This window comes from Arvicola amphibius, chromosome 6 (genome assembly GCF_903992535.2).
Source record: "Arvicola amphibius chromosome 6, mArvAmp1.2, whole genome shotgun sequence".
Lineage (NCBI taxonomy): Eukaryota > Metazoa > Chordata > Mammalia > Rodentia > Cricetidae > Arvicola > Arvicola amphibius.
The window spans coordinates 64,809,168-64,836,140 of NC_052052.2; the positions used below are offsets into that span (position 1 = coordinate 64,809,168).

Genomic DNA, 26,973 nt, shown 5'->3' on the forward strand with positions numbered 1-26,973 from the left:
GAAGTGTTTTATTGTTGTTATTTTGATTCTTTAATAGATGAATAAATTAAGCTGGGCCAGTGAAACGGCAATGATTTCATCCTGCCTCAGGAAATTTTCCTAACCGGTGTTTTCTGCTCATAGTTTAGTCCTTAGGGTAGAAATGTCACAAAGGGATTCCCAGGGGACTTGAGTGTTCTTTCGGTGGGCTGATGGTGGTTCAGCAAGCTGAGAGACTCGTGCTTCACTGTCTGTGGTGGCATTTAGCTTATTTCAGCAATATAAAGGATGTCATGCTTGTGGTTGAGGATGTGGAGATTTTCAGTGTTGTTGCATCTCAGAGCACCTCAAGACTGCACTTCAGAAACATGAAAGGGGGAATATCTTTATGGTATTATCAGTATGTTTGGAATATATCTTCCTAACTCCAAAGTGATGAATCGGTATAATTTATTTATTTATTTAAATTTATTTTTTTATTAAAAATTTCCGCCTCCTTCCCACCTCCCATTTTCCTCCCTCTTCCCCCACTCACTTCCCCCTCCCTCTCCAGCCCTAAGAGCAGTAAGGGTTCCCTGCCCTGTGGGAAGTCCATGGTCCTCACCTCTCCATCCAGGTCTAGGAAGGTGAGCATCCAAACAGGCTAGGACCCCCCAAAGCCAGTACATGCAGTAGGATCAAAACCCAGTACCATTGTTTTTGGCTTCTCAGCAGCCCTCATGTCCGCCATGTTCAGGGAGTCCGGTTTTATCCCGTGCTTTTTCACTCACTCAATCATTTATTTTGCTAATTAATGTCCACAGTTAACTGTTTATCATGAATAACAAGTTTTAGATATCTAGTGCTTAATAAAGTAAACCTAATTTATTTATGCTCAGTAGTCTACTGACAAAAATAATATTAATATGGATCTTTATTTACATAAATATTGACTTTGCAATAGTAGTAATGAGCCTAGGCATTAGGCATGGTAAGCAAACGTTCCACAGATGAGCTGTAACTCTGGTTCTACTCATTCATTCATTCATCATTGCAGTAAAGGGAGCAAACCCAGAGGTTTTCACTGTGATTCTGCTGTTGAACTGCCTCCCTAGCTCTCCTATGAATTTTATAGCTTCCTAATCGCAAAAACATCACATTGGCTTTTTCATTTGGAGAAATAGATAATCATATTTTCTTATGTGGTTGTTAATAAATTAGTAGTTTATGAGTAGCATTTACAATTTTTACTCCAGTTGTTGTGTTTGCCTGTAGAGAATTTCGCCTTTTGAACTCTGGGTTGCCTGTTGAGTGTGCTCACTCCACTCAGCAGTGCAGTGCAGACGTGGATGGGCAGGATGACTGTTTTCCGTGTTGGAGAAGCTTTCATAACAGGCAGAACTCTGTTCCCTTCCTCTCACGGACTGTTTTTCTTTCCAGAATTACTTACGTGCCTGCAGAACATTTGGAAGAGTTCAGAGTTAGTTTTGGACAACAATCTGGAGGAATAATGGCACTGGATATTTTTTCTTCATACACTGGCAGGTGAGTAAGTAAGTATATTACAAAACAATCAGAATATTAAAACAATGCAGAATATTTAAAAATTTCTCCTTTATCTCAATTACTCAAGTAATTATTATTTGAAATAGAAAATTTTGGAAATATATAAATATTCAAATCAATAAATTAACAATCTTTTATTTACCCAGCTAGCATAGCACTTTTTACATTCTGTTTGGTAATTCTCCCTATATAATTATTTCATTAATTATCTAGACAGCACATTTTCTGTGGTCTTATGTAGTGTTTTCTCTTGTTTTAGAAATATCAAGCAACTCAATCAGAATCATTTTTAGTGAATATGTTTGTTCTCTCAAGTTCAGACTCTTGGCATATAGGGATATTAGGAATCTGTGCTTAGATTCTTAAGGCTCTGGGTATACACAGTATGTTAGGAACCTTTAAATAATAGAGTGTTCTTCACTCTCACAAAAAGACAGAATTGGGCCTTGTTGGTACTACTGGTTGAGTTCACAGCAGGAGAGAAATGTCAGAGTGCTTTCTCGGGAAGTATGTTCTGTGGACTGCTTTTTGCAGTTACACTGACAGTTGGATACCAGATTTCTCGTAAGGATGCTGTACAACATAGAGCTTCACAAATATTCGGAGTCTTTCTCAGAAGACTCCTGTATCCACAGAAGGTGTCAGGACAGCCTGAAGGAATTACAATATAGCACCTTTGCTTTCTCTGCAAATTATGCAAGGCCACAGTGTGCAGAGAGTAGTTGGGGATGGAAAGGCATGATCTGCGCTTAGTAAAGAAAAGGAAAAGTACAGTCCTTTGGGCCTCATGACATTTATGGCAGGAGTACCCTACCCTGTATCAAAGTTGACCCAATTACCCCCCAGAATTTCCATCTTAGGCTTAATAGCATGGGTTGATTGTAGTTTTTCAGTGTTTCCCATCAAAATGGAAAAAGTGATCTTTTGTCCAAATAGAGGACCAGTTAACATCTCAGTAAGTTAAAACATTCAAAACTCTTAGAACAAAAATGGTACTTTCATCACTGTTTCTCATAGAGAGAAAAATGGCCTTGGTTGCCCTGTGTAGTTATTAACTGCTGATGGAGGACTCTCACTGGCTAATAAAGAAACTGCCTGGCCCATTTGATTGGCCAGCCATTAGGTGGGCAGAGTAGACAGAACAGGAAGAAGGAAGTGAGGTAGATGGCTCAGTCAGATGCTACGCCTCTCCTAAGTTAGACAGACTGCCATGCCTCTGCTCAGGGAGAGAGATGCGATGGAGCCAGCCGTTCAGACATGCTGAATCTTTCCCGGTAAGACACCACTTTGTGGTGCTACACAGATTATTAGATATGGGTTAGTCAAGATGTGAGAAAGAGGCTGAAAATAATGGGCCAGGCAGTGTTTAAAAGAATACAATTTGTGTGTTATTATTTCGGGTTTTAAGCTAGCCGGTGGCCGAGAGCAGGGCGGTGGGAAACCGCCCGCAGCCCCTCACTACAAACTGCTTCATCGCAAAGAAAGCATATTTGTTATTAACATCAGGATGCTTACAAATGCACCTTACAGAAGAGGGATGTACAGCAGCAAGAGCTTAACTTCCTGGAGTCCCACAGCTAGTTTCAAAGCCAAGCTTAGGATGTAATCAGTCAGACTCAGATCTTGACCATTGAATCCAAAGGAAGAATTTTACAAACCCTTAAAACAAAGAGAGTAAGCCCTAACTAGCCTCAGTTCTAGTCTCACTGCTTTATACTGTATGACTTTGTTTCAGTTACTTCTTTGGTGGCACTTAGATTAAGACATAGTTCTAGAAATGACTTTGATTGGCAACATTAAGTTACATGGAGAAAGCAATTAAATACTTGGCTTGGCTGCCTGAGTTGAGGAAGAAAAGAATGGTTTTATTTTGATCTCAGGAGTAAACAACATTGGAGAACCTAAAACCACATGCTAAGATACAAATCCTAGCCATATCTAGAGGAGCATGTGTGAGTTAGTGAAAGGCCTAAACCTTGTAGAGTTATTTGAAGAAGCTGGGGTCCATGCATCAAAGGATTAAGGTGTCTTCTCTGAGTTCGAATGTCAGGTCTGCAGTACAGTGTGGCCTAAATTGCCTATGCGTAGCTTATAGGTACATCTCCCAGCCCAGGCTTTAGGGCAGAGACCCTCCCCCTCTCCTGTGGCCGTCAGTAGCTGTTACAGCAGCTGCTCACATTCTCACACTGTCTCCTTAACCTACTTTTTTCTTCGTCTCCTTTTCATCTCTTTGGCTTACATTTCTTTGGGTCCTTAACAGAGGATTTGGACTGTTTCTCATTCAGCTCCTTGCTATCTCCTTTAAAGTACACCTCTTGGAACTGTTGCTAACGGTGCTGGATTCTAGAAAACACAGCTTTTCCTAGATCCGCCTGCCCTATTTAGTTTACATAAAGGGGACTTCAAGTGCAGAGCAGCTGGTAGGGCCTGTAGCAGGTAATCTTCATTTTAATGATGTTTAAACAATGCTTGACCATTGAGGTCAACGAAAAAGATGTTCATGGAGAGCCTGCACATGGTTTGTCAGCACTGTGAATCATGTTCAAGTGCAGATCCGCTGGGTCACCTAACTTCTGATCTCAAATCTAAAGATCACATAGTTTGAATGAGTTCGGGGTTCCTGTCAGTGAAGAATGCCTATAGTTTGAATACATGCCTTCTTTAGATCTTTCAGTTCTATAAAATCAACTGATGATGAATTCCTTCAGGGCAGAGAAATATTTGCCAAATAATTTTCCTTTAGAATTCCAGGGCTTTTTGGAATTTCCTCACTCCTTTCCTTTACTATCCTTTATTCTACCACATTCAGTCAGCCTCTTGGCTGACTTTGTGTGCCGCAGTTTCTTCATATTTTCATGTGAAGCTGACTTTGGTGTAAGGTTATTATTTGTTTGGTTAGGATTTGTTGTTTGTTTGCTTCGCTTTTTTTTGTTTGTTTCATTTTCATTTTGGTTTTGTTTTCTTATGCTGGAAATGTTGGGGCAGCTGGCCCAATCCCTGCGTTCAGGGGCGTGGCTGCTCCAGCGGGGTAGCATTGCCCTTGAAATAGGATTGGGGGCCGGAAGGCACCCCCGTTCTTGGCGCTCGCCCGCGCTCTCCTTCTGCTCCGTTGGACCCTTGGTTCTGTGAGTTCCCTTATCTCCCTTTGTATTAAAATTGAGTAATTATAAAAGGACTATTTTTGGTTATTTCCAATCTTCGCCGCATCACTGGAAATGTTATGAATTTGTTGATCAGGGACAATGAAAATTCAGATAGCTCTGCTTTTTTAACTAACAGTTATGTACATTCAAGGCAGCGTTGCTCGGGAATTCTCACTGTATATTTCCTTAACCAGAGACATTCCGGAACTACCAGAGCGAGAAGAAGGAGAAGGGGAAGAAAGTGAACTCCAGAATGCAGCCTACAGCAGCTGGAGTCAGCCCCGGAGGTATGGACTCCTGTGTTCAGCCCATTCAGTGGGTTTGTTTGTTAAAAGAGGGAGAGAGAAAAGAATGTGTGGTCTAAGGCACTGGCCTATAGCTTGCTACTTATGGCATCTGACACTTCATTAAACATTGTTAATTCTTTATTTCTTCATATGTACATTAGAGAAAATAATGTTTATCATACAGGGATAAAACTAATTTATATACAAGGATCTATAGTAGACATTAAAGACAATTAACTAGATAAAAGTATGCACAGGTAATTGGAATGCATAAATTCTGAATAGTTTTAGATATAGTGCCAAATGTTTGCTTACGTTTCACATTTTTATTTACATTTAAAATTATTTAAAATTATATATTTAATCATAGTATAATATACGTAAAACATGTATTACATGCATATATGGATGTGTGTGTATGAGAGAGAGAGAGAGAGAGAGAGGGGGGGGGGGGGAGAGGTGGTGGAGCAACTGTAAGTATGAGAGACAGAAATAGGAGCAAAGAATTTAACTGTCACAGGCTTAGTTGTCCAAAGCCTTACATTTGCTGGTACTGGTTCCTATGCAGCAAAGAAGACTGGCCTTGAATCTGCTCAGATAAATAACTCTATCCTGAGGACACACTAACATGCCCATGCTGAGTCAAGTCAACTTCTCTGGGAATAGGAGTCACTGAGTCTTGGGTATGGACTCAGAGTAAGCAGGAAGAAAGTCTAAGACATAAATTCTGCCTCTGAGGAAGATAAGATGTTCTTGACCAGATAAGATCTGAGATATATGAAGCATAGAATAGTATGGGTTACTATATATCAGTAACCAAGTCTCAGCCCCTTCAAACAACCCTGAAGTTAACCATTTCCATGAAGCCTTGCATTGTGATGTTGCCTGTTCACAAATGAGCTATAATCTGCAGCCATACTTTTCAAAATACAGAAAAGACTATATTTTATGTCATTTTCAGAGAAACTAAACATCCCCAGCCATCTAAAAAAATTTAATTTGAATTTCTTCAATAGCCAATTAGCTTGCTGTCTCTCTCAACATTATCCACAATGAGAAAAGAATATATGGGAAAGATCTACAACAGATAGTTTATTATAAGGTCTTAGTGCCTTATTTATTTGTATTAATAGATAAAGAAATTAAATAAAGTTATCCTAGAGCAAATCATTAAAAGACAAAGTTAAATTTTTTTGGCTAAAGTAATAACTATAGAAAAGATAAGTTGGCTTAGTTTTAACCTCACCCTAGGTTTGCCTAGTGCCATGTGATTAAGTAGCAGAAGACTGGGGCTGGAATCCAGGGACTCTGCTCACACAACCCAGCTGTCTAGTCCCAGAGCCAGAAGGTGCTCTGCACAGTGTTTATTGACAGGTGTCCCTCTTTCCCAGGGCTATTCACATGCTGTGTCTAACGACTGGTCAGCCTCGCTTCCTGACTGTGTGATCACTTGACTCTTGTCTGCATTGTTTAGGGATTCATTGACCATCTATCACAGTAGTGGTTTAAACTGTCCATTCTCTAGAGTGTCCAGTATTGTTTGCCAGAGATCCTGAATCTGTGGTTCTTCCTTTTGAGGTCTAAGGAGTATGTACCTTCTAGACTTGTTAGGAGGACTAAGTGGAAGCAAATTTAGCTCCCTTAAAGAGTGGGATGGGGACACCCTAAGCCTTAATATAATTTACTGCTTATATCACTCGAAAAATCATTTCAACTCACGTTTATCAATGAAGAGTTGTAGGAGACATTTCCTGTCACTCCTTTTTAAAGTTTTCTTAAGAGCTCACGATTCCTACCTGGCTTCTAATGTCTATACAGACATTGGCTAAATTTCTTTGACCAATTTACTGTTAAAGCTAATTCAAGAAATATTTAAGACGGGCTGAAGACCCTCTTCTTCCCTCTGCATGGGGGTAGGCATGCACTTCTGTACATACTTGTGTGTATACTTCATACTGACACATGTACATTTGTCTATATACACAGAGGCATACAAACAGCTACCATACATACATATATATATATATATATATATATATATATATATATATAATATTATAAAAATAGAATAGAAAAATAGAAAAGGATATTGGTTCTATGATTTTTATAGACTAGAGAGAAAATGTTGAGTAATATTTTAGCTTGTTTATTCACAAAGATCATGGTCCAATTTCTTCCAAATAAACAGATCAGCTTTCTCGGATTATATATATTCAGTTAAGAAAAAAATGCCCAAGCAAAGGAGAAATATTTGCACTGTGCATCTCATTTGGCACACCTGCTGCCCTACACTAGTGCTTTCTTTCTGCCAATTTGTTCACTTTGTAGAGTTTCCTCTCATTGAAACTCCCCAAATGTCAGTGTTGAGAACACACTGGGCCATGCTGTCTTCATGTCCTCAACGCCAGCACCATTGTCTTTCATGATGTCTGGATCAGATGCACCCTGAACCTCTCCCTCACTAAAAACCATCTCACGCTCGCATCTCTTCCCTTCCAGAGGATGGTCCTGTAGATCCATCCTTACCCTGTTTTCCTTTTCTCGTGCTACTATCAAACACCAAACAATGCCTTTACCGGTTAGATCCTCAGCCTCCATCCTTAACTCTTTAGATGTCGACAGTTATTCTGTGTGAGTTCTGTGTTTATTGTGTGGACAGGGAGGGACAATAGATAAAGTGCTAGGGCTGTGGGTAGTAGCATATGAAATCAAGTTACAGAAGAGTAAGGAGCTGTTGTTCTTCCTGGAGTGGAAAGTGCAAAGCCGTTCAGGGAATCTCAGGAGGTGCTAGAAGGATCATTTCATGGAGAATATTTTCAGCGACTGTCCTTCATGCCCTGACTGTTAATGGCCAGGTCTGCTCTGGCAAGAAAGGCTTCCACAGAGGCAAGCTTCTGATTAGTGTGTGCAAAAGTGTTCTTTCCCTGGATTTGGCTGCAAAACCCAGAAGCTGCCATCTGTTCTGTGGTAGCTGAGTCTCCTGACCATGTAATGTCTGTATTATTAATACTCCTGCAAAATGGCACTTTTTCACTGGCATGCATTTTAGCCTAGAATGTGAGTCCAATATTAATATTAACAAAACACGTGACTTGGAAAGTATCTTCATTAATCTTTTATGACTAGGGTTCTATTGTGATTAGACATATTTATTATTCCATTTCTAAGTATGTGATTCAGGGGCTTTAAGAACCTTCACTATATAAACTTAGTACCACCATCCACAGAAGACTTTTCATCTTATAAAACTAAGAATGTATTTACTGAACAATACCTTCATTTCCACTTCCCAGATGAGCAAACTCCATTCTGTGTCCTGTCTCTGAATATGTCTGCTCTAGACTTCTTTTGAGTGCAATGATAGGCCTTTGTCCTTACTTCGTTTAGTTGGTCAATTTTATATAGCATAGTATACTTAGAGTTTGTGTATGTCAAAATGTATTTTAGCATTTTCTTCCTTTTTAATACAGAGTAAAATTCCAGTAAAATATGTATCACTTTGCTTATTCATTTTTGAATTGTAAAGGAATCTACTATTGTATGTGTGGTATGTGTGTGCATGTGGAGTTCAGAATAACTTGTGGAAGTTAGTTTATCTCCTACCAATAATTCGAGGCAAGTCACTCCAGTTTCTGCTGCCCGGTGTACACCAGGCTCGCTGCCTGTGAGTTTCTGGGTAGCCCTCCTGTCTGTGCCTCCCATCTTCTTACAGGAGTACTGGGATTACAGATGTGAGCCAACGTGTTTGCCTTTATGGGCTCTAGGGATCAAATTTGGAAATGTCAGGATTACACAGATAGCATTTTGATGCACCAAGCCTTCTTGCCAGCCTTTATTTGTTCATTTCTGATAAACATTAGTGTTGCATCTACCTCTTAACTGTTGTGGATGATGCTTTTATGATGTAGGTATTTAAAATATCTGTTCACGACCCTGAGTGGTCTTCTTTTGGTTGTGTTCCCATATGGTAGCTGTATTACTCATTTTCCATTGTAGCTGTACTTTGTCACATCCCCACCAGCATTGCAAGAGCTCCAGTTTCCTGCTCTGTTTGGATTCCTGTCCTGACTTCTTTTAATGATAAGGAAGAGTGATAGGGAGCTCTTAGCTGAAATAAACCCTTTCCTTCCCAACTTACTTTTGGTCATGCATAGCATTTCATCATAGCAATAACTAAGTCATCTACAGGACATTCTAAAGTTCAGGAAGCTTTTCCTTTGTGTTTTTCTCTGGGAGTTTATAATTTTATTTTTTTATAGGGTGGAACTTTGGAGAGAACCTAGCAAGTCCTTGGGCATCAGCATTGTTGGTGGCCGAGGGATGGGGAGCCGCCTGAGCAATGGGGAAGTGATGAGGGGTATTTTCATCAAACATGTTCTTGAAGATAGTCCAGCTGGCAAAAATGGAACCCTGAAGCCTGGAGACAGGATAATTGAGGTAACGTTCCGTGAGCTTTCTGTTCAAAACATCCTCCCTCTCTCACTTTCTTACCAAAGAGTTGCCGTCCTTGCTCTTGTGCTAGAGTCAGGTGTCTGTAATGCTAGGCATCTCCTTCTTTTCATATGTTCCTTTGCGTGTCTGTGATGGCAAACTGCGTGTTTCATGTACTGTACATGAAACACTGACAATTTTAAAAGCATTGGTCCTAAGATATATACATTTTAAAATAAATTTTCTAAGGGGAAAATTAAAATGTTTAATATCATGTGTACACAAGGAAAACATATATCTCATAGTTAAGTTTTCCAATAATATGTTATTGCAAGGAATAATTTATTAAAGTCATTTCTTTTTATATAGACTTGGTTGAGTGAGGTTTTAAGTGAGTCTTTTCTCCTAAAGTTGTCAATGCTGAGAACTTTATGACTTTTTAAATGAATGTTTCAACAAAGCTAGGAGCCTCCTCCTCAGTACCATGCCCCTCACCTCAGAAGGCCCTGTGTATACATGTGCGTGGCAAACACTTTGTTATGTGTAAGAGAGAAACATATATATCAAATCATGTCATCCCTAATTAAAATCTTATGCCTTATACAGAGTTCTTATGTGCAGTCCAGCCACACACACATTTACTGATGTGTATTAGAAGAACAGCTACTATGTTCCTGGTGCTGGGCTAGGAGCTAGAGTCCACAGTAGACAAGGCATTGTACCTGCTTGGCCAGAAGGAAGCAGAGAAGTAACCAAAGTACCTCAAAGCAGTACAATAATCTATTCAATCAGATTAGGCACAGTTAAATTTAAATGTTGAGAAGTGGATATCTGATCCAATTTTTCTAGTTTACAGAGTAAAAAGGAAGGAGTAACTGAGAAGTAAAGATGTTTATGACTGTGATGGACATTATATTTCCTTATACAAGTGATTGTCTCATTTTCTCAGTCTGTAAGACTTACACATTCAAATACCTTCCTGGTTCAGAAGGTTGATTATTGCATTGTAGATTGTATTTCACTTTGGCTAGGCATTTAACTCAGTGCCAGGATGGTCACTGCATGTCTATGCAAGGCCCTGGTGTCTGCCCCAAAACTGTGATGAGAAAAGAAAATGTTTTAGTATTGGCTATCAAATTCATTCATCTATCCATTAATTCTCTGAGCCTATGGAAATGAGAATTTGAAGTTTGAGAGGAAATAGGCATCTGGTACCTTTCTTTTCCCTGTGACTATCTAAAGGACAAATGACATAACAGACTGGCCTACTCTCATTAAATGATATACTAGCCTCTTTAATGGAATTCTTTCTTGAGTCAGAACTCCATGTAAAATTTTAATTTTAAATTGTTACTAGGAGGCTTATTTTATGTAGTTTAACTAGTAAATACTTTTTGCCTAAATAGAAAAAGAAAAATTATGTACAAAGATCTTTAGACATGATTGGCTATAGTTTGCTCCCAAAATGCCCTTTAAGACAATTAAATATCAGTTACAGTTAGTCAAGAATAAACTATTTTAGTTAAATCATTCTTTTCTAATTGAAAAAGAAAGGAATTGTGTGTGTGTGTGTGTGTGTGTGTGTTGTAAAATTTCTGTGTTTAGGTTACAGGTGACTTCTTCAGTACATCACATGCAGGGTTTCTCCAGGAAATAGGAAACCTTGTGGTCCTTGTAATCCCTTGTAGTCCTGAAATTCTAAAACAGCCCTGTACTAATGTGGTTGCTTTGGACTTGAGTAACAATGTTTAGGTAACATATAGTAGGCATCAATATTGTCTTGATAAAAATGTTAAAGGTCATTTTAGTATGAATTAAAAATATTGTCATATCACTGTGGTATGGGAGAGACTTTTAACTAAGTGTGTATAGTCAGGACATAATGATTTGTTCTCTTCCACAGAATTGTGTCCATTTTGAGCTTGACTTGGTATTTGAAAATGAAATCTACAGTTATCTGGCAGGAGTGGCCTTTGTCCCTTTCTCTATGTTCTTCCTGACCATCTAGTGCATAAGTTGAGCTGAGCTGATCATCACCCACAAAACATTAAAAAAAATGACTTTTGTTGCCCAAACTATTTATATAAGACACTAACAAACAAGCACAATTTTTTGGCTTCTAGCTTCTGTCACATCTACTGCAGATTCTTTCGCAAAACTAACCTTTGCAGTAGCCTCATGTTTCTTAATATTACTGTTTTGTTTATTCTTTAAATTTCTCTAGGAGAATTCCATGAAGAATCACTCTTCCCACGCCTGCTCTGTCCTAAGTAAATAACTTTATGAAGAATTAACAGTAGAGCACAGGCTTTGATGAAAGGACCCCTGAATGCATCTCTCTAGACTGTTTCTTTAATGATGCTGACACATAAACTGACTCAGAAACATAAAAGAGCAGCTAGTGGTAGGAGGAATCCAGAAGCAGAGCACTCATTCCAACTACTTATAACTCCAGTTGGCTTTGGAAGAACTGATCCCAAACAAAGTGCTACAAATCCATGGAGGGATGATAAGTGTGTACTCTTACAGCTTCTTTTGTTTTTGGTACTAAAACAAATCTTCCAGGAGCTAAAGGAGTCTTAGAACTCCGTATCCAAATCACTCTTCTGTTCTGTTAGCTTCTTGAAATGTTAAGCTAAGGCCTTCCATTTGCAGGTGGATGGAATGGACCTCAGAGATGCAAGCCATGAACAAGCTGTGGAAGCCATACGGAGAGCAGGCAACCCTGTAGTATTTATGGTACAGAGCATTATAAACAGACCAAGGGTAAGCGAACGCAAAGGGCAAGGTAGGCAGATGAACGCGCTCAACTTGGAGTCTAGCATAGCCAGGACCAAGTTGTTTGCATGTGCACCTGCCAGCTTTGGAAGTCTCAGAAGGTGTTTTGTAAAAGGTTTCCTTTGCTGTACCGAAACATTGAGCTACCCTGCAAATCTCTTCTCCTGTATGTATGAAGACTTTAAAATACATAAAGAAGAATTAAGGTATCACCATGTCAAATTGATATCTTTCTAGTATTCATTCTGATTTTAAAAAATAAACAATTACTGACAGGAATAGGATGGGATATGTAGGTTAAACACTAGTCATTTTGAGTTGAGTGTCTTAGAAGCTATACAGACTTCATTAGTTTCCCTAAATGTATTCTTTATGAATCTCCTACCTTTGCAATCACAACACCAGAATTTTATTGTATCTGTGTATTCCACTGAATACAAAATTCTCAGAGTACATTTTCCTTATGTACAAATCATTTCATAACTATTTCTCAGATATAAACAAAATGTAGGTCATCACAGATCCTCGGTGGCAGAAACCTACTAGCCCATTTAACCCTTAGACATCATTGTTAAATTAGTTTAAATATTTACTTTAGGAAGTAAATCATGGTGTTGTGTTCCTGTAGTCCCAGCTGTCCAGAGGCCAAGTCAGGAGGATTTCAAATTTGATGCTACTAGCCAGACCATGAATGAAAATAAAATTTAAGAATATACAAGTGTATCACTGGCTGTTTTTGATAGAAGGGATACAAGCTGCAGCTTAGCACATGTTATGCCCTAGTGGGACTGATGTTGAACATTCCACTGATAGCTCGATGTTGTTTTTTATTCCTCCTTTATGTCTCACTGAAGTCTCTTCATATGCAACAGTTATTAACATACACCAGGAACGTTATTCAGACATCAGTGTTTCCTCAGAGTGGAGTTCTCTTAATACTATACTAACTTCCCAAGGTTCCTCGAGCTCCTGCAGCTCCGGGAGCTGCTGCCTTTTTGTGTATAGGCTTGTGCACCTATTCTGTGGACCTCTGCCAGCCAGCACATTTAGGATTGGTTAGTTTAGAAAGAAAAGTGTTTGAACGTGTGAGGGCAGCAGAAGGCATCATATGAAACTTAAAATATGGCTATATATGCAACATACATTGAATTTTGACCTGAAAAATTAAGAGTTTAAGATATTAATGTTGGGATGATGGAAGCAAGGCAGCGAGCTCCCTGTGAGATGAGCCATGTGAGTGAGATGAGCCTTCTGAGCTCCCGAATACCGAATCCAGGCTCATGGTACTGGTCTATTTCCTTGTTCTCAAGACAGGTGTGGCTCTGGTTTGGGGTTCACTGTGTGCAGTGGATGGAGTGCTTCTTAATATAAGCAGTTCTCTTCACATCTGCAGTTTTTAACCATTCAGTTGTTTATTGTTAGGTAATAATTATCCATTCAGATAGAAAATCTGCCAAATGATAGGGCTGCCTCCTGCTGCATTCTTTGCAAATGCTATTCAGTTTGTTTAAATAACTACAAATCTTCATACATTTGTTAACGTTTGTTGTGTTAAACATAGACACAGAATGGTAATATTGTAAATGGCTGTTTAAGTTGAGTTACAGCCATTTTTGTGTGGGAGGGTTTATTCCCTTTTTGTTTTATTTTAATTTCTAACTCATATCATTTAGGATAATATTATAAACTGCTGAATAGTGATTCTTAATATTACTTTGAACACTTAAACTACAAACATTTCTTTCAGTGCCAATCACATCTTCTAATGAGCTGGAAACATATTGTCTCATACACCTGGAAAATATTCCTATTTTTTTTATTTGAGGCATAATGACACCTAATTTTATAGCAATTATTCCAGGATAAATCTTGCTTAGAAATGACATGTTTAGTCAAGTTAGACACATTTTGCTTTGGGAAACTAGAATTAATTTTGCATTTAAAATGAGATATTCTTTGTTAGTGGTGATTTACTTCCAAATGGAAGTAATCAGGCCTCTGGTTAGCTGAAGGAAAAGCACCACAAATGCTCTTACCGAAGCGTCCCGTGTGACGAAGTTTTCTTTGTGAGCAGAAGATAAAGCTTCTGGAAAATCCTACACAGGAGAAGGCAGTGTGTCTGTCTGTCTGTACTTTGACTATTCAGGGATGAGAACTTACAGCCTGTCCCATATAATTCTGTCAGTGTGGCAATTGAATTGGGACTGTGCCCATTCTGACTGCTGCATGGGCCCTTCATGGTGTCCTCTCAATTATAATGTTTCTTCGTTCCATTGTCCTAAAGACATCCAGGTCATCTTGATTTTTTTAAACAGACTATCCGTTCTGTAACTATTTCCCTATTGATAGAAGGGACCTACCATTCCCTGTACTTTGCTCCTCCTCTGACCTTGTATTATGCTGGCAGTGCCAAATTGAAATCGTGTGATATTTGAAAGGGAATGAAACTAGAGGTCTTTCAGAATTCCATCTCTTAGTATCATGGCTCAGTTACAAAGGACACAGAGGCCCTGGATCTGCCGTGCCTGATGATCAGAAGTAATCTCCCCACACCAGCAGGCCTCCAGTGATTTCCACTGCCCAGTCATTTCTTCTTTCTTACTAAGTGGTCATGTTTCTTGGCGCTTGTAATCCCCTCTTGAGTAAAGCAGGAGTTGACATTTTAAACTGAAAAGCAGGGAGGAAGTTGAGAGGAACAGAAATGTCATTGTACCCATATCTTTTCCTGCCTTGCCTCTTGGGAAAAACATTGCAGGAAGCACAGATTGAAAGGGTAATGTGGCATAAGCGTTGATGCTGGCACTGGCGGACAGTGTCTCTAGCATGCTCGCCCGTGCAGGGTAGAATCATGTGACCAGTCCCTCCACTCCACGCCCGGCAATGGGGCTTTTTCAGAGAGAACTAACACAAACATTTAATTGGAGCCAGCATGAATTTTAAATGTCTGCAATTTTCTTTGAAAGATACAGTCAATAGAAGGAAAAGATAGCGAGTGTGAAAGGAAGAATTTATTGTGCTAAGGAAATTACTTTTTTTCTTTTTAAATACGAACACGCTAAATTCTATTTGGCTGACTTCCTGCCTTCAATACGTATATTCAGCTTTAACAGTCCTGGCTAGGGGATTACTACAGGCAAGTCACAAAATCTAGGAGAAACACTGTAAACACAGGCTTTAACTATTATCCAAAGCTGTAAAATCTTCAGTAATGTAGGAGATTTTGTAAGATTTTTTTCTTTTTTTTAAATATGAATCTTTGTCAAATCTCTGTAAAATGTGGAACACACTATATAGTAGTTCATTTTTATTCTTCACCTTTTAAAGTTTAAAAGTGTTATTGTTTTAAATCCTTGCTCATAGCACAATTTCCTTAATGGGGAACAATGTAAAGAAGGTTATTAACGGGCTGGCAGGTAAGTGCTTATTGTGCGTTCTAAACAGATGACTGAAAAGTAAATGGAAGCCATGTTCCGGCTTCTTAGCAGGAGTGTTGATACCTAGGACCCAGAAGTTAGTGTGGAACAGGGTCAGAGCACTCGCATTTGCTCCAGAGTAGTAAAACCTTCAGAGGAAATGGAAGAAATTTGACAATCAGATTTCATTTATGAAGAGATTAGACTCGGGTGTAGACTTGGGCCATTAGAAGCAAACCGTTAGGAACTGTTTAAGAGGAGCATGCTGTGACTACTCAGACAGACTTTGGTTTTTCATAGGCAGCTCTCTAAACCAGGAATGACTTTGATCTTGAGTTTGGGTTGTTTTAAATACATTTCTTGTGCCTTCAGTGCATCTTCTGTTTCCTTTTAGAAATCCCCTTTGCCTCCCTTGCCGCACAGCCTTTACCCTAAGTACAGCTTCAGCAGCACTAACCCATTTGCTGACTCTCTCCAGCTCTTCACTGACAAGGTTGGATAACGTCCATTGTCTTGTCGTTGCCTTTGCAAATGTTTGGTTGTTGCACTGTGCCTGTGTTCCAGTTCAGTATTTACTACACTTAGTCAGCACAACAGAGACTTCTGTGTATTCTGAGTGGGCATGCAGGTCCTTTCCAAGCACTTTGTCCTTCCAGAGAATATTATTATTTTAACTTGAAATTTAAAAAGAAAATACAGTGTTTTTTTTCTGCATCATACTGTGATTTAATTTTTTGTTTAAATTCTTGTTGACATTTGTATAAACTACTTTTTATATATACTTTCCTTAAACCTTGCGTTGTCTTCAAACATCTTCAGACTTGTATAAGATGATCATAAAAGGTCTGCAAATAATTGTATGTCAGTGCGCACATGAAAACGCCCCTGAATATTCATAAAGTAAGTCTATGTGAATGCAAGATCAAGAAGTGTAAATGTTTCCGAGCTTGTCAGTCATACTTTGGGTAGTCTCATATTCTCATGAAATCATAAAGTCAATTTTGAAACAAAAATTTGTAAAATAGCTTTTATACAATAATTCGGTAATAGAAAAGGAGAAAGCTATCAAAATTTTCTTTTAGAAACCACTATGAATATTCATTGGATTTTCATGTTACTGTGTCATGGGTAAGACAAGATGCCATACCTGAAGGGATGTTTTCTATGACCGTAGGAGCTACCACAGTCACGTACTGTCATCTCCCATTGGTCCCCAACGGACCCTTTTGCTCCCTCACCATTTAAGGTTTGTCTCCATGGGATGTTTTTAAAGTGCATGTGTGTGTTTTTGTGTGACATGCATGTTCATTTTACTTGACGTGTGCACACGAACTTCGGGTGTTTGTCATTGCATTTGTATTTTTGCCACTACATGACCTTTGTAAAATATATATTTTTGTTAACAGGTTTCAAGAAGTGCCTGTAGCAAGTCAATATTTTGTCAATAGCAAACATTATTTTGATATAGGCATATAGAAGACTTAATTGCCCCTCCAGGAAGACAGCAACTATTCCATCTATGATTAGTCAGTTAGACTGGGCTACAATTTTGGTATTTAGGCACAATGTTGTTGTGCCTGTATTCTGAAGAGGTTTTGAGATTAGCAGTTTTTTTCTTTGCTATGAAATAAAATAAGAAAAAAAGGTAGAAAGAACTATAAAATATACATCCATCAACAAGAATCAATTCATGTTTTTATGATACAAAGAAGTAATTCTCTTTTTAACCAGAAAGCTTCATGAGTAGATATCTTGTCCTCTCTAGTGTGATGTCTGAACTTTGACTGGATCAAGTGAAATTTCTCGTGCACTTGTCCATATTTATTTGTGCATCATTTGAGAGATTTACAGCACAGCATTCTGGAAGACAGCAGAGATTTCATCGGAATGTAACTCTTTATTTGTTTGGCCAATGATGTGTAAACTGAACATTGCTAGTACAGCAAATTCTGTGCCTAAAAATCAGTTGTCTCTGAATCTGTCAGCCAGCCCTGTGCATTCTGGTTAACTATATACGATCATATTTATATTTAGTGTGTGAAGTGCTAGTGTTGATATATTTCAGCTAATCATTCCCAATCCCTCATGTCCTTGATTTTGAACACAGATACTGTCTTACTGTGGAAACTGGAGAAGGCAGCAAAGTTTTTTTGTTTTTGTTCTTGTTTTTGTTTTAACCAAAAGCAGTGTTATAAGAACTAAGCAGAAAAATGGCTAACGAGGTGGCTTAGCAGCTGAGGGTGCTTGCCCCCAAGACCAATTGGCCTGATTTCAGTCCGTGGAAATCACATGGTTGGAAAACCAGCTCCTGCAAGTTATTCTCTATAGTCCACAGTTACCTCGAGGCATGTGCACTCCCCACTTACCAACACAATCCCGCTAAATAAATAAATATGGCAGAAAAAAACTAGAAAGAAAGAAGTCCAGCACTGAACTGAAAAAGGTTTTCCCTTCATTGGCCTTAGTAATGTAACAAACTGAGAACGTAAGAGTTTAGAGACCTTTCAAATTCTAACCTGCTGCCACATAATCACTCACGAAAGAATTTGATTACCAGTGGTCCTAAGTGACAGCAGGCATGTTATATCTGGTTTTGTATGAAGGATCCCTTGTGATCTACTGTGGCAATACAAAGTTGGAGTAGTCTTAATCCCAAACCCAGCAGAACTGAGTGTGTGTTCTTCGATAATAAGCAGGCTGTCCTGAGATTTCTTGGATTCAAGTACCAACAGAGTTGTCATGTGGGGCTGGAGCTGTAATTCAGTAGAATATTTACCTAGTATATGCAGGATCCTGGGTCCAGTCCCCAAAGCCACACACAAAAAAGCAGTCTTTTGTATAGTCTTACTGACAAGTTTTGATGCTGTTATTATTACATTTATTTATTTTGTGGATAGGGGTATGTGGGAATGCACATTGAAGAGCCACATCATGGATATGGAGGTCGTAAGTCACCTTGTGGCAATCAGTTCTTTCCTTTTACTGTGTGAGCTCAAGGATTGAACTCGGGCTTTGATCAATGCCCAACGGCCTTTACTCACTACATCATCTCAGTGGCTCTTACAAGTTTTCACAGATATGTTCTTTGTTAATTTGCTTCCTATTGATTTATTTATTTCTTGACAAAGTTCAATGACCCATAAGATCTTACACATCCTTACTTCCCCTCCCCAAACAGATAAATTTGAACAATTTTCTGTCTTAGGTCATTTAAGTCTTCAAATCGAATTGTTCATTGTTTGTATTAGCAAATAACAATGTAATGATTGTGTTCTGATACCTGAATCCTGCCTAGCATTTCTTACATGCACAAGTAAGCTTTCTCTCCATTGGAGAACATTTTAGAGTTGGCCTTGAATTATATTCTTAACTTGCTTTCCTTTAAGTTTTCGTGAGATTGCACATGACCACTGAATTCTTCTTGTTCCCACAGGCAGCCAGCCAATCAGAATCAGAGTCAGAGAAGGCTTCATTGTGTGATGTCCCTTCCTCCTCCCCTTCAGTGTTCTCAGAGATGGGTAGTGATCGTGCACAGTCGTCTGCAGTCACAGTCTCAGAAGATGTAGACAAAGAGGATGAGTTTGGTTACAGCTGGAGTAAGTTGTCTCTTTGTTTGTGATGCTCTTAATTATAAGAAGTTTTAAAATAGCTTTGGTTTGGTTTTGTATGAACAAATATTCCAGCTTTGGTGAAATATACTGTAGTTGTATGTGCGAAAACTACTGTTTATTTTCCCTGAATACAACATGCATTCCTGAGGCATGATATCACGTTCCTCCTTTACATTAAGTGCACATTTCTCAAAAGCCCTCTTGCTTCTCATATGAGAAGTACAACTGTCAAGAGGATCTCTTGGAACCCAGTACTAGATCGACTCTGTTGACCAACCACTGCCCTTCACAGGCCTTAGATCCCTCCTTGTAGCATCTGATTGTCATTAGCATTATGCCCTGAGCTTCTGGTGTTTGGGGTACTAGAATGATGACATTATAATTATGAAGATAACTCTTTGAGCATCTAGGAAGTGGTCTCAAGTTTTGAATGCAGGTCTCTCGGGCTATTAATACTACATTAGGTAGTATTGAGAAATGCTGACACAGTGCCCATGTAAACAAATGAGCCACAAGTCATGAATGTGTCAAGTTAAAAAGTTTCACTTTAAAAATTGTTTTCTATTTATTTGTTTGATTGAATGCATGTGTATGCACCACATATACGGCTGGAGCCCTGGGTAATCCTAGGAGGGTAATCCTGAGGGTAATCCTCAGGGACTGGAGTTACAGGTGTATGTGAACACTCTAAGGGTACCAGAAACTGAACATGAGTTCTAAAAAGTCTGAAGTACACATACTTTAGAAAGCACAGAACATGAAAGTTACCCTGGTTAATTGTGAAAGGGTGCCAGAGATGTTTATTTAACCAGTGTAGGGAAGTATCAGCATAAGTGCAGGTCGTTAGCCCTGTAGTAGTTTTCTAAGAGATGACTGATAAATGTGATCACCTAATCAAAGTTACCCAATCTTATAGGTGGTTGTGTGTTTCTGAAATCAGGTTGCTACAAAATATAATGGCTTAAAACAAGAACTTGTGATTATTCATGTGAGATGATTGACTTGCTCATCAGGGCCAGGTTCCTAAGATGACATGGGCAACAGGGCTAGATTAATCAGGTGACACTGGCATGGGTTTTTGGTAGACAATCTATTGAGCAAGATAGCTGGTATCGTGTAGTCAGGGCAGATTACTTAAAACTGAGACAGGTATATTGACTTGTCCTGGCCTGATGGCTCTGTACACCAGGGAAGCCTACTCTCTTTCTTCTGAGTAGTTGCCCAGCATGATGTGACACACGGTACAGATTTTCCTCTGTTGGAGAAGCTTCCTCTGACCAGTAAACAAAAGTATTCTAAGTATTTTAGCCCTGTTCTTTTCCCCAAGTGATCAGTTGGTTTTTCTGGTTTAATCATAGTCTTCTGAGAGTTTATAAATTTGAATCACTTCTCTCAGACCCAGTGCCAGCACGGAGAACTGGTTAATATGCCCCCAAGGTGAACTGGTTAGTCTTACATTATGTTGTGCATACCCTCAGTGCAACGAAATCTCTCAGCTTGGTTATTCTGAGAAAACAAACCTGATGTCCAAGCAGCCTGTCTGTCTAATGGGCTTTGAAATGCCAAGAAATCGTTTTGAATCAAATAATGTCTCTTAAGATAAATCTAAATAAGTTTTATAGTAAAGCATTTGGCTGTGAATTAACTGTAAATGCATTTATTGTTACGTGTAGAAAATATCCAAGAGCGTTATGGAACTCTAACAGGCCAGCTCCACATGATTGAGCTGGAGAAAGGTCATAGCGGTTTGGGTCTAAGTCTTGCTGGGAACAAAGACCGAACCAGAATGAGTGTGTTTATAGTGGGGATTGATCCCACGGGAGCAGCAGGAAGAGATGGCCGACTACAGATTGCTGATGAGCTTCTAGAGGTAGGTGCTGGTAGACAGTTTCAAATTTGCTCTTGGCTTCATCAGTACAGTGGAAACATCAGTTTCCAGAAAGTCACCCAGACAGTGTGTAGTGACTAACAAAACCATCCATTGCCCAATAAAACTGGTGCAGTGCAGCAAATTTGGCTCCACACCAAATCTCTCCAACACAGTTTGTGTCCCATTAACTCAAATTAAAGGTCATGACTCTGTAGTACCAGAAACAGATTTTGCCCCAAGATAGCAATAAAAATCACACTTCAAAAACTGTGTGCCTTATTTTTATTACGAGATTTTGAAATGCCAAATGACCAAGCATTCCACAGTAATGATGTTCACCCACTAGACATTCTGGAAGTTGAATCCCTAATGAAATAAGTATTGGGGGTGAGGTGCAGTGAGGTCAGTTAAAGCTAATGCATGCAGTAACTATGCCCGCCAAACAAAATAGCTCTACAGACCGCACTTCATAGTGTGTAGACTTTGCTTTTTCCTTGCATTCTGATGCAGGGTCAGCATGACTTTACACTGCCCCGGTGCTCTTCCATGTGTTTGTATGTCTCTGCTGTCTGGACTAACTCTGGTTGCAGTGGCTCAAGGACTGGACACCTGGGCTGGCAGATTCATTTCTGTAGAGCGCTGTGCTGCTTACAGTCTGCGCTGTGCCTTGAGACTCCCTGGCAGGAATTTAAATACCCTTTTCCAAGGACATGCTTCTTAAGACCAAGTGAGAGGTGTTGCAGTGATCTTACCCAGTTGGTCTTTGCAGGCCACAGAGCCCTTGTCTGTCAGGAAATTGTCTTCTCTCCCTATTTAGTCAAATTGGTGTTTCCACAAACTGCCCAGAGCTAAGTTCATGTATGTCACCTTAATGACAGCTTTGTATGTGACAGCCTGTATATTCATCAACCAAATTTTTGTGTTCTGGATAGGAAAAAATGGATATAATACAATAAAGAGGACAATTTACTTTTTACTAGCTAGACGAGATAAAAACTAAAGAAATTAGGTTGAACTAATGGTACTTATTCCTCATAGATCAATGGCCAAATATTGTATGGCCGAAGTCATCAGAATGCTTCATCGATCATTAAGTGTGCTCCATCTAAAGTAAAAATAATTTTTATCAGGTGAGCATCTTCTCTGTTTGCTCTACTAAATGCTTGGTTAGCATTTCACCTCTGAATTATCTTCAGTGAAAATAAAACATACATACATATATACACACACATGCATACATAAACACATACTATGTATACACACACACACACACACACACACACACACATAATTTTGGTGTTAGAGAGACTTTGTTTCTAATAATCTTTAATCTTTATGACTCTTCAAGATAGAGGATGGAATAATATCATGATATAATGGACTGATGAATTCTTGCATTCTTTTAGAAATGAGGATGCAGTGAACCAGATGGCTGTATGTCCTGGAAATGCAGCAGACCCTCTGCCTTCTGTCTCAGAAAGTCCTCAAAATAAGGAGGTATCTGTAATTTTTTCTAAGAAGATTTGATTGATAGAACTCATTAATTTGGCTAACTGTTATAAAACATAGGGTTTCAAAGATAAGGTATAATCTTTTTTTCTTTGATCTAGGATATCCTTCTATATATATGCTGCTTTTATTGGTTAATGAATAAAGAGGCTGCTTGGGCTTATGTCAGGGCAGAATAGAACTAGATGGGAAAACTAAACTGAATGCTGGGAGAGAAAGTAGGTGGAGTCAGTGGAATGCCATGTAGCCCCTGGAGGAGACAGACACTGAACTTTGCCCAGTAAGCCATGACCTCGTGGCCATACACAGATTAATAGAAATGGACTAATTTAAGATATAAGAGCTAGCTAGCAGTACGCTTAAACTAGTATCCACTTATTAGTTGAGTGTATACCATGCTCATTTTTTGTGTCTGAGTTATCTCACTCTGATGATTTTTTTTTAGTTCCATCCATTTGCATGCAAATTTCAAGATGTCATTGTTCTTTTACTGCTGAGTAGTACTCCATTGTGTAAATGTACCACATTTGTTTATTCATTCTTCTGTTGAGGGGCATCTAGGTTGTTTCCAGGTTCTGGCTATTACAAATAATACTTCTATGAACATAGTTGAACAAATGTCCTCGTAATATTATTGAGCATCCTTTGAGTATAAGTCCAAGAGTGGTATTGCTGGGTCCTGAGATAGGGTGATTCCCAATTTTCTGAGAAAGCACAATACTGATATCCAGAGTGGCTGTACAAGTTTGCATTCCCACCAACAATGAAGGAATACTCCCCTTACTCTACTACATTGTCTCCAGCAAAACTATCTTTGGTGTTTTTTGATCTTAGCCTTACTGACAGGTATAACATGGTATCTCAGAGTCATTTTGATTTGCATTTCCCTGATGGCTAAGGAAAGAAACTGCCTTAAGTGTCTTTTGGCCATTTGAGATTCTTCTGTTGCGAATTTTCTGTTTAGATTTGTACCAATTTTTTAAATTGAATTATTTGGTATTTTGATGCCTAATTTCTTGAGTTCTTTATATATTTTGGAGATCAGTCCTTTGTCTGATGTAGAATTGGTGAAGATCTTTTCCCATCAGTAGGCTGTCTTTTGTCTTATTGACTGTGTCCTTTGCTTTAAAGAAGCTTCTTACTTTCCAGAGGTCCCATTTATTTATTGGTGTTCTCAGTGTCTGTGCTATTGGTGTTATATTTAGGAAGTGGTCTCTTGTGCCCATCCATTGAAGGCTACTTCCCACTTTCTCTTCTATCTGATTTATTGTGGTCAGACTTATATTGAGGTTTTTAATCCATTTAGATTTGAGTTTTGTACATGGGGATAGATATGGATCTATTTTCATTCTTTTACATGTTGACATGCAGGTTATGCCCGCACCATTTGTTGAAGATGATTTCTTTTTATCATTGCATATTTTTTAGCTTCTTTGTCAAAAATCAGGTGTTCATAGGTGTATGAATTAATAATCCTTGTTTTTTATTTGATTCCATTTGTCAACCTGTCTGTTTTGATGCCAATACCAGGCTGTTTTCATTATTGTAGCTCTGTAATAAAGTTTGTTGTCAAGGATGGTGATGCCTCCGGAAGTTCCTTTATTATACAGGGTTGTTTTGGCTATTCTGGGTTTTTTACTTTTCCATATGAAGTTGAGTATTGTTTTTTCAAGGTGTGTTAAGAATTGTGTTGGGATTTTTATGGGGATTAAATTGAATCTCTATATATTGCTTTTGGTAGGATTGCATTTTTATTATGTTGATTCTATGTATCCAAGAGCATGGGAGATTTTTTTTTCTGGCATCTTCTTCAATTTTTTTCAAAGACTTAAAGTTCTTGTTGAACAGGCCTTTCACTTCTTTGGTTAGTGTTACCCCAAGATATTTTATGTTATTTATGGCTATTGCGAATGGTGCTGTTTCTCTGATTTCTTTCTCAGCTTTTTTTATCATTTGTATATGGGAGAGCTACTGATTTTTTTTGAGTTGATCTTGTATCCTACCACATTACTGAAGGTATTTATCAGCTGTGGGAGTTCTCTGGTATATTTTTTAGAATCACTTATATATACTATAATATCATCTGCAAATAGTGAAAGTTTGACTTCTTTTCCAATTTGTATCTCCTTGATCTCAATTTGTTGTGTTATCGCTATAGCTAGAACTTCAAGAATTATGTTGAATAAATATGAATCTTGTTCCTGACTTTAGTGAAGTCACTTTGAGTTCCTCTCCATTTAATTTGATTTTAGCTGTCAGCTTGCTATATATTGATTTTATTATGTTTAAATATGTTCCTTGTATCCCTGATCTCTCCAAGACCATCATCATGAAGGGGTGTTGGATTTTGTTGAATGCTTTTTCAGTGTCTAATGGGATAATCATATGGTTTTTTTCTTTCCGTTTATTTATATGATGGATTACATTGATAGATTTTTGTATGTTGAACCAAATCTGCATCTCTGAGATGAAGCTGACTTGATCATGGTGGATGATTTTTTTCATGTGTTCTTGGATTCAGTTTGCCAGTATACTATTGAGTATTTTTGCATCAATGTTCATGAAGGAGATTGGTTTGAAATTCTTTTTCTGGGTTGAGTTTTTCTGTGGTTTCAGTATCAGGGTAACTGTAGCCTCATAAAATGGTTTCAGAATGCTCCTTCTGTTTCTATTATATGGAACAATTTGAGGAGTATATTTATTAGCTCTTCTTTGAAGTTCTGATAGAATTCTGTACTGAAACCCTCCAGCCCTGGGCTTTTTTTGGTTAGGAAGCTTTTGATGACTGTTTCTATTTCCTTGCAGGTTATAGGTCTATTGAAATTACTTCCCTGGTTTTGATTTAGCTTTGGTATGTGATACCTATCAAAATTGTCAATTTCTTTTACATTTTCTAATTTTGTGGAGTACAGGTTTTTTATTATAATCTAATGATTCTCTGGATTTCCTCCGTTTCTATTGTTATAACCCACTTTACTTTTCTGATTTTCTTAACTCGGATGTTCTCTATCTGCGTTTTGATTAGTTTGGATAAGGGTTTGTCTATCTTGTTGATTTTCTCAAACAACTAACTCTTTGTTTCATTGATTCTTTGTATTGTTTTTTTTATTTTCTTGATTTTGGTCCTCAATTTGTTTTCCTGTTGTCTACAACTCCTGGGTGAGTTTGCTTCTTTTTGTTCTACAGCTTTCAGGTGTGCTGTTATGTTGCTAGTGTGAGATTTCTCCACTTTCTTTCTGTAGGCACTTATTGCTATGAACTTTCCTCTTAGTACTGCTTTCATGGTGTGCCTTCATTTTGGTTGATTTCTACGATGTCTTTAATTTCTTTCTTTATTTCTTCCTTGACCCAGGGTGGTTCAGTTGAGAACTATTCAATTTCCATGTGTTTGTAGGCTTTCTGCAGTTAGTGTTGTTGAATTCTAATGTTAAACCATGATGATCCGATAAGATACAGGAGGGTATTCCAATTTTTTAGTATCTTTTGAGGTTTGCTTTGTTACCGAGTATGTGATCAATTTTAGAGAAGGTTCCATGAGGTGCTAAGAAAAAGGTATATTCTTTGGTTTTGTGGTGAAATGTTCTATAGATGTCTGTTAATTCCATTTGTGTGATGATGTATATTAGTTTCTAATTTCTCTGTTAAGTTTCTGCCTGGTTGACCTGTCCATTGGGGAAAGTGGGTGTTGAAGTCTACTATTCATGTGTGGGGTTTGATGTGCAATTTAAGCTTTAATAATGTTTCTTTTACATATGTGGATGCTCTAGTATTTGAGGCATAGACGTTCAGGATTGAGACTTCATTTTGATGGATTTTTCCTGTGATGAGTATAAAGGGTCCTTTTCCATCTCTTCTGATTGATTTTAGTTTGAAGTTTATTGAGGTGCTATTCTCCTCTGTATGTTGTGAATACCATTGGTTAATAAAGAAGCTGCTTTAGGCCTGTTGATAGGGCAGAACTTAGGTAGGAAGGGGAAACTAAACTGAATGCTAGGAAGAAGGAGGCAGAGTCAGGGAGAAGCCATGGAACCTCCGCCAGAGTCAGACCTGCTGAAACTTTGCTGGTAGGCCATGACCTCCAGGTGACACACAGATTGCTAGAAATGGGTCAAATTAAGATATGAGTTAGCAAATAAGAAGCTAGAGCTAATGGGCCAACCAGTGATTTAATTAATACAGTTTCTGTGTGATTATTTCAGGAGTCTAAGCAGCCAGGAACCAACAAGAGGCCTCCTTTACTGCAGTTTATTTTGTTAGATATTAAGATAGCTACACCTGCTTGTTTCTTAGGTCCATTTGATTGGAAAATCTGTTCCCAGCCCTTAATCTGAAGTAATGTCTGTCTTTGAGGTTGAGATGTTTCTTGTATACAGCACAAGGATAGATCCTGCTTTGGTATTTATTCTC

The 26,973-nt window shown here is 38.4% G+C and overlaps 1 protein-coding gene across 9 annotated transcripts in view; it reads left to right on the plus strand.

Annotated features, from left to right (window-relative positions):
• The window catches only part of Mpdz (multiple PDZ domain crumbs cell polarity complex component), a 155,989-nt gene that overhangs the window by 100,133 nt on the left and 28,883 nt on the right, over positions 1-26,973 (plus strand). For 5 of the 9 annotated variants that reach the window (XM_038333928.1, XM_038333929.1, XM_038333932.1 and 2 more), the window contains 10 exons: positions 1,399-1,503; positions 4,862-4,954; positions 9,214-9,391; positions 12,041-12,151; positions 15,971-16,069; positions 16,751-16,822; positions 19,010-19,172; positions 20,861-21,057; positions 22,096-22,187; positions 22,464-22,554. In XM_038333928.1, the coding sequence (XP_038189856.1) occupies positions 1,399-1,503; positions 4,862-4,954; positions 9,214-9,391; positions 12,041-12,151; positions 15,971-16,069; positions 16,751-16,822; positions 19,010-19,172; positions 20,861-21,057; positions 22,096-22,187; positions 22,464-22,554 (1,201 nt within the window). The remainder of the gene's footprint in view (positions 1-1,398; positions 1,504-4,861; positions 4,955-9,213; positions 9,392-12,040; positions 12,152-15,970; positions 16,070-16,750; positions 16,823-19,009; positions 19,173-20,860; positions 21,058-22,095; positions 22,188-22,463; positions 22,555-26,973) is intronic. The other 4 variants (XM_038333930.1, XM_038333931.1, XM_038333933.1 and 1 more) reach the window with 4 other exon arrangements.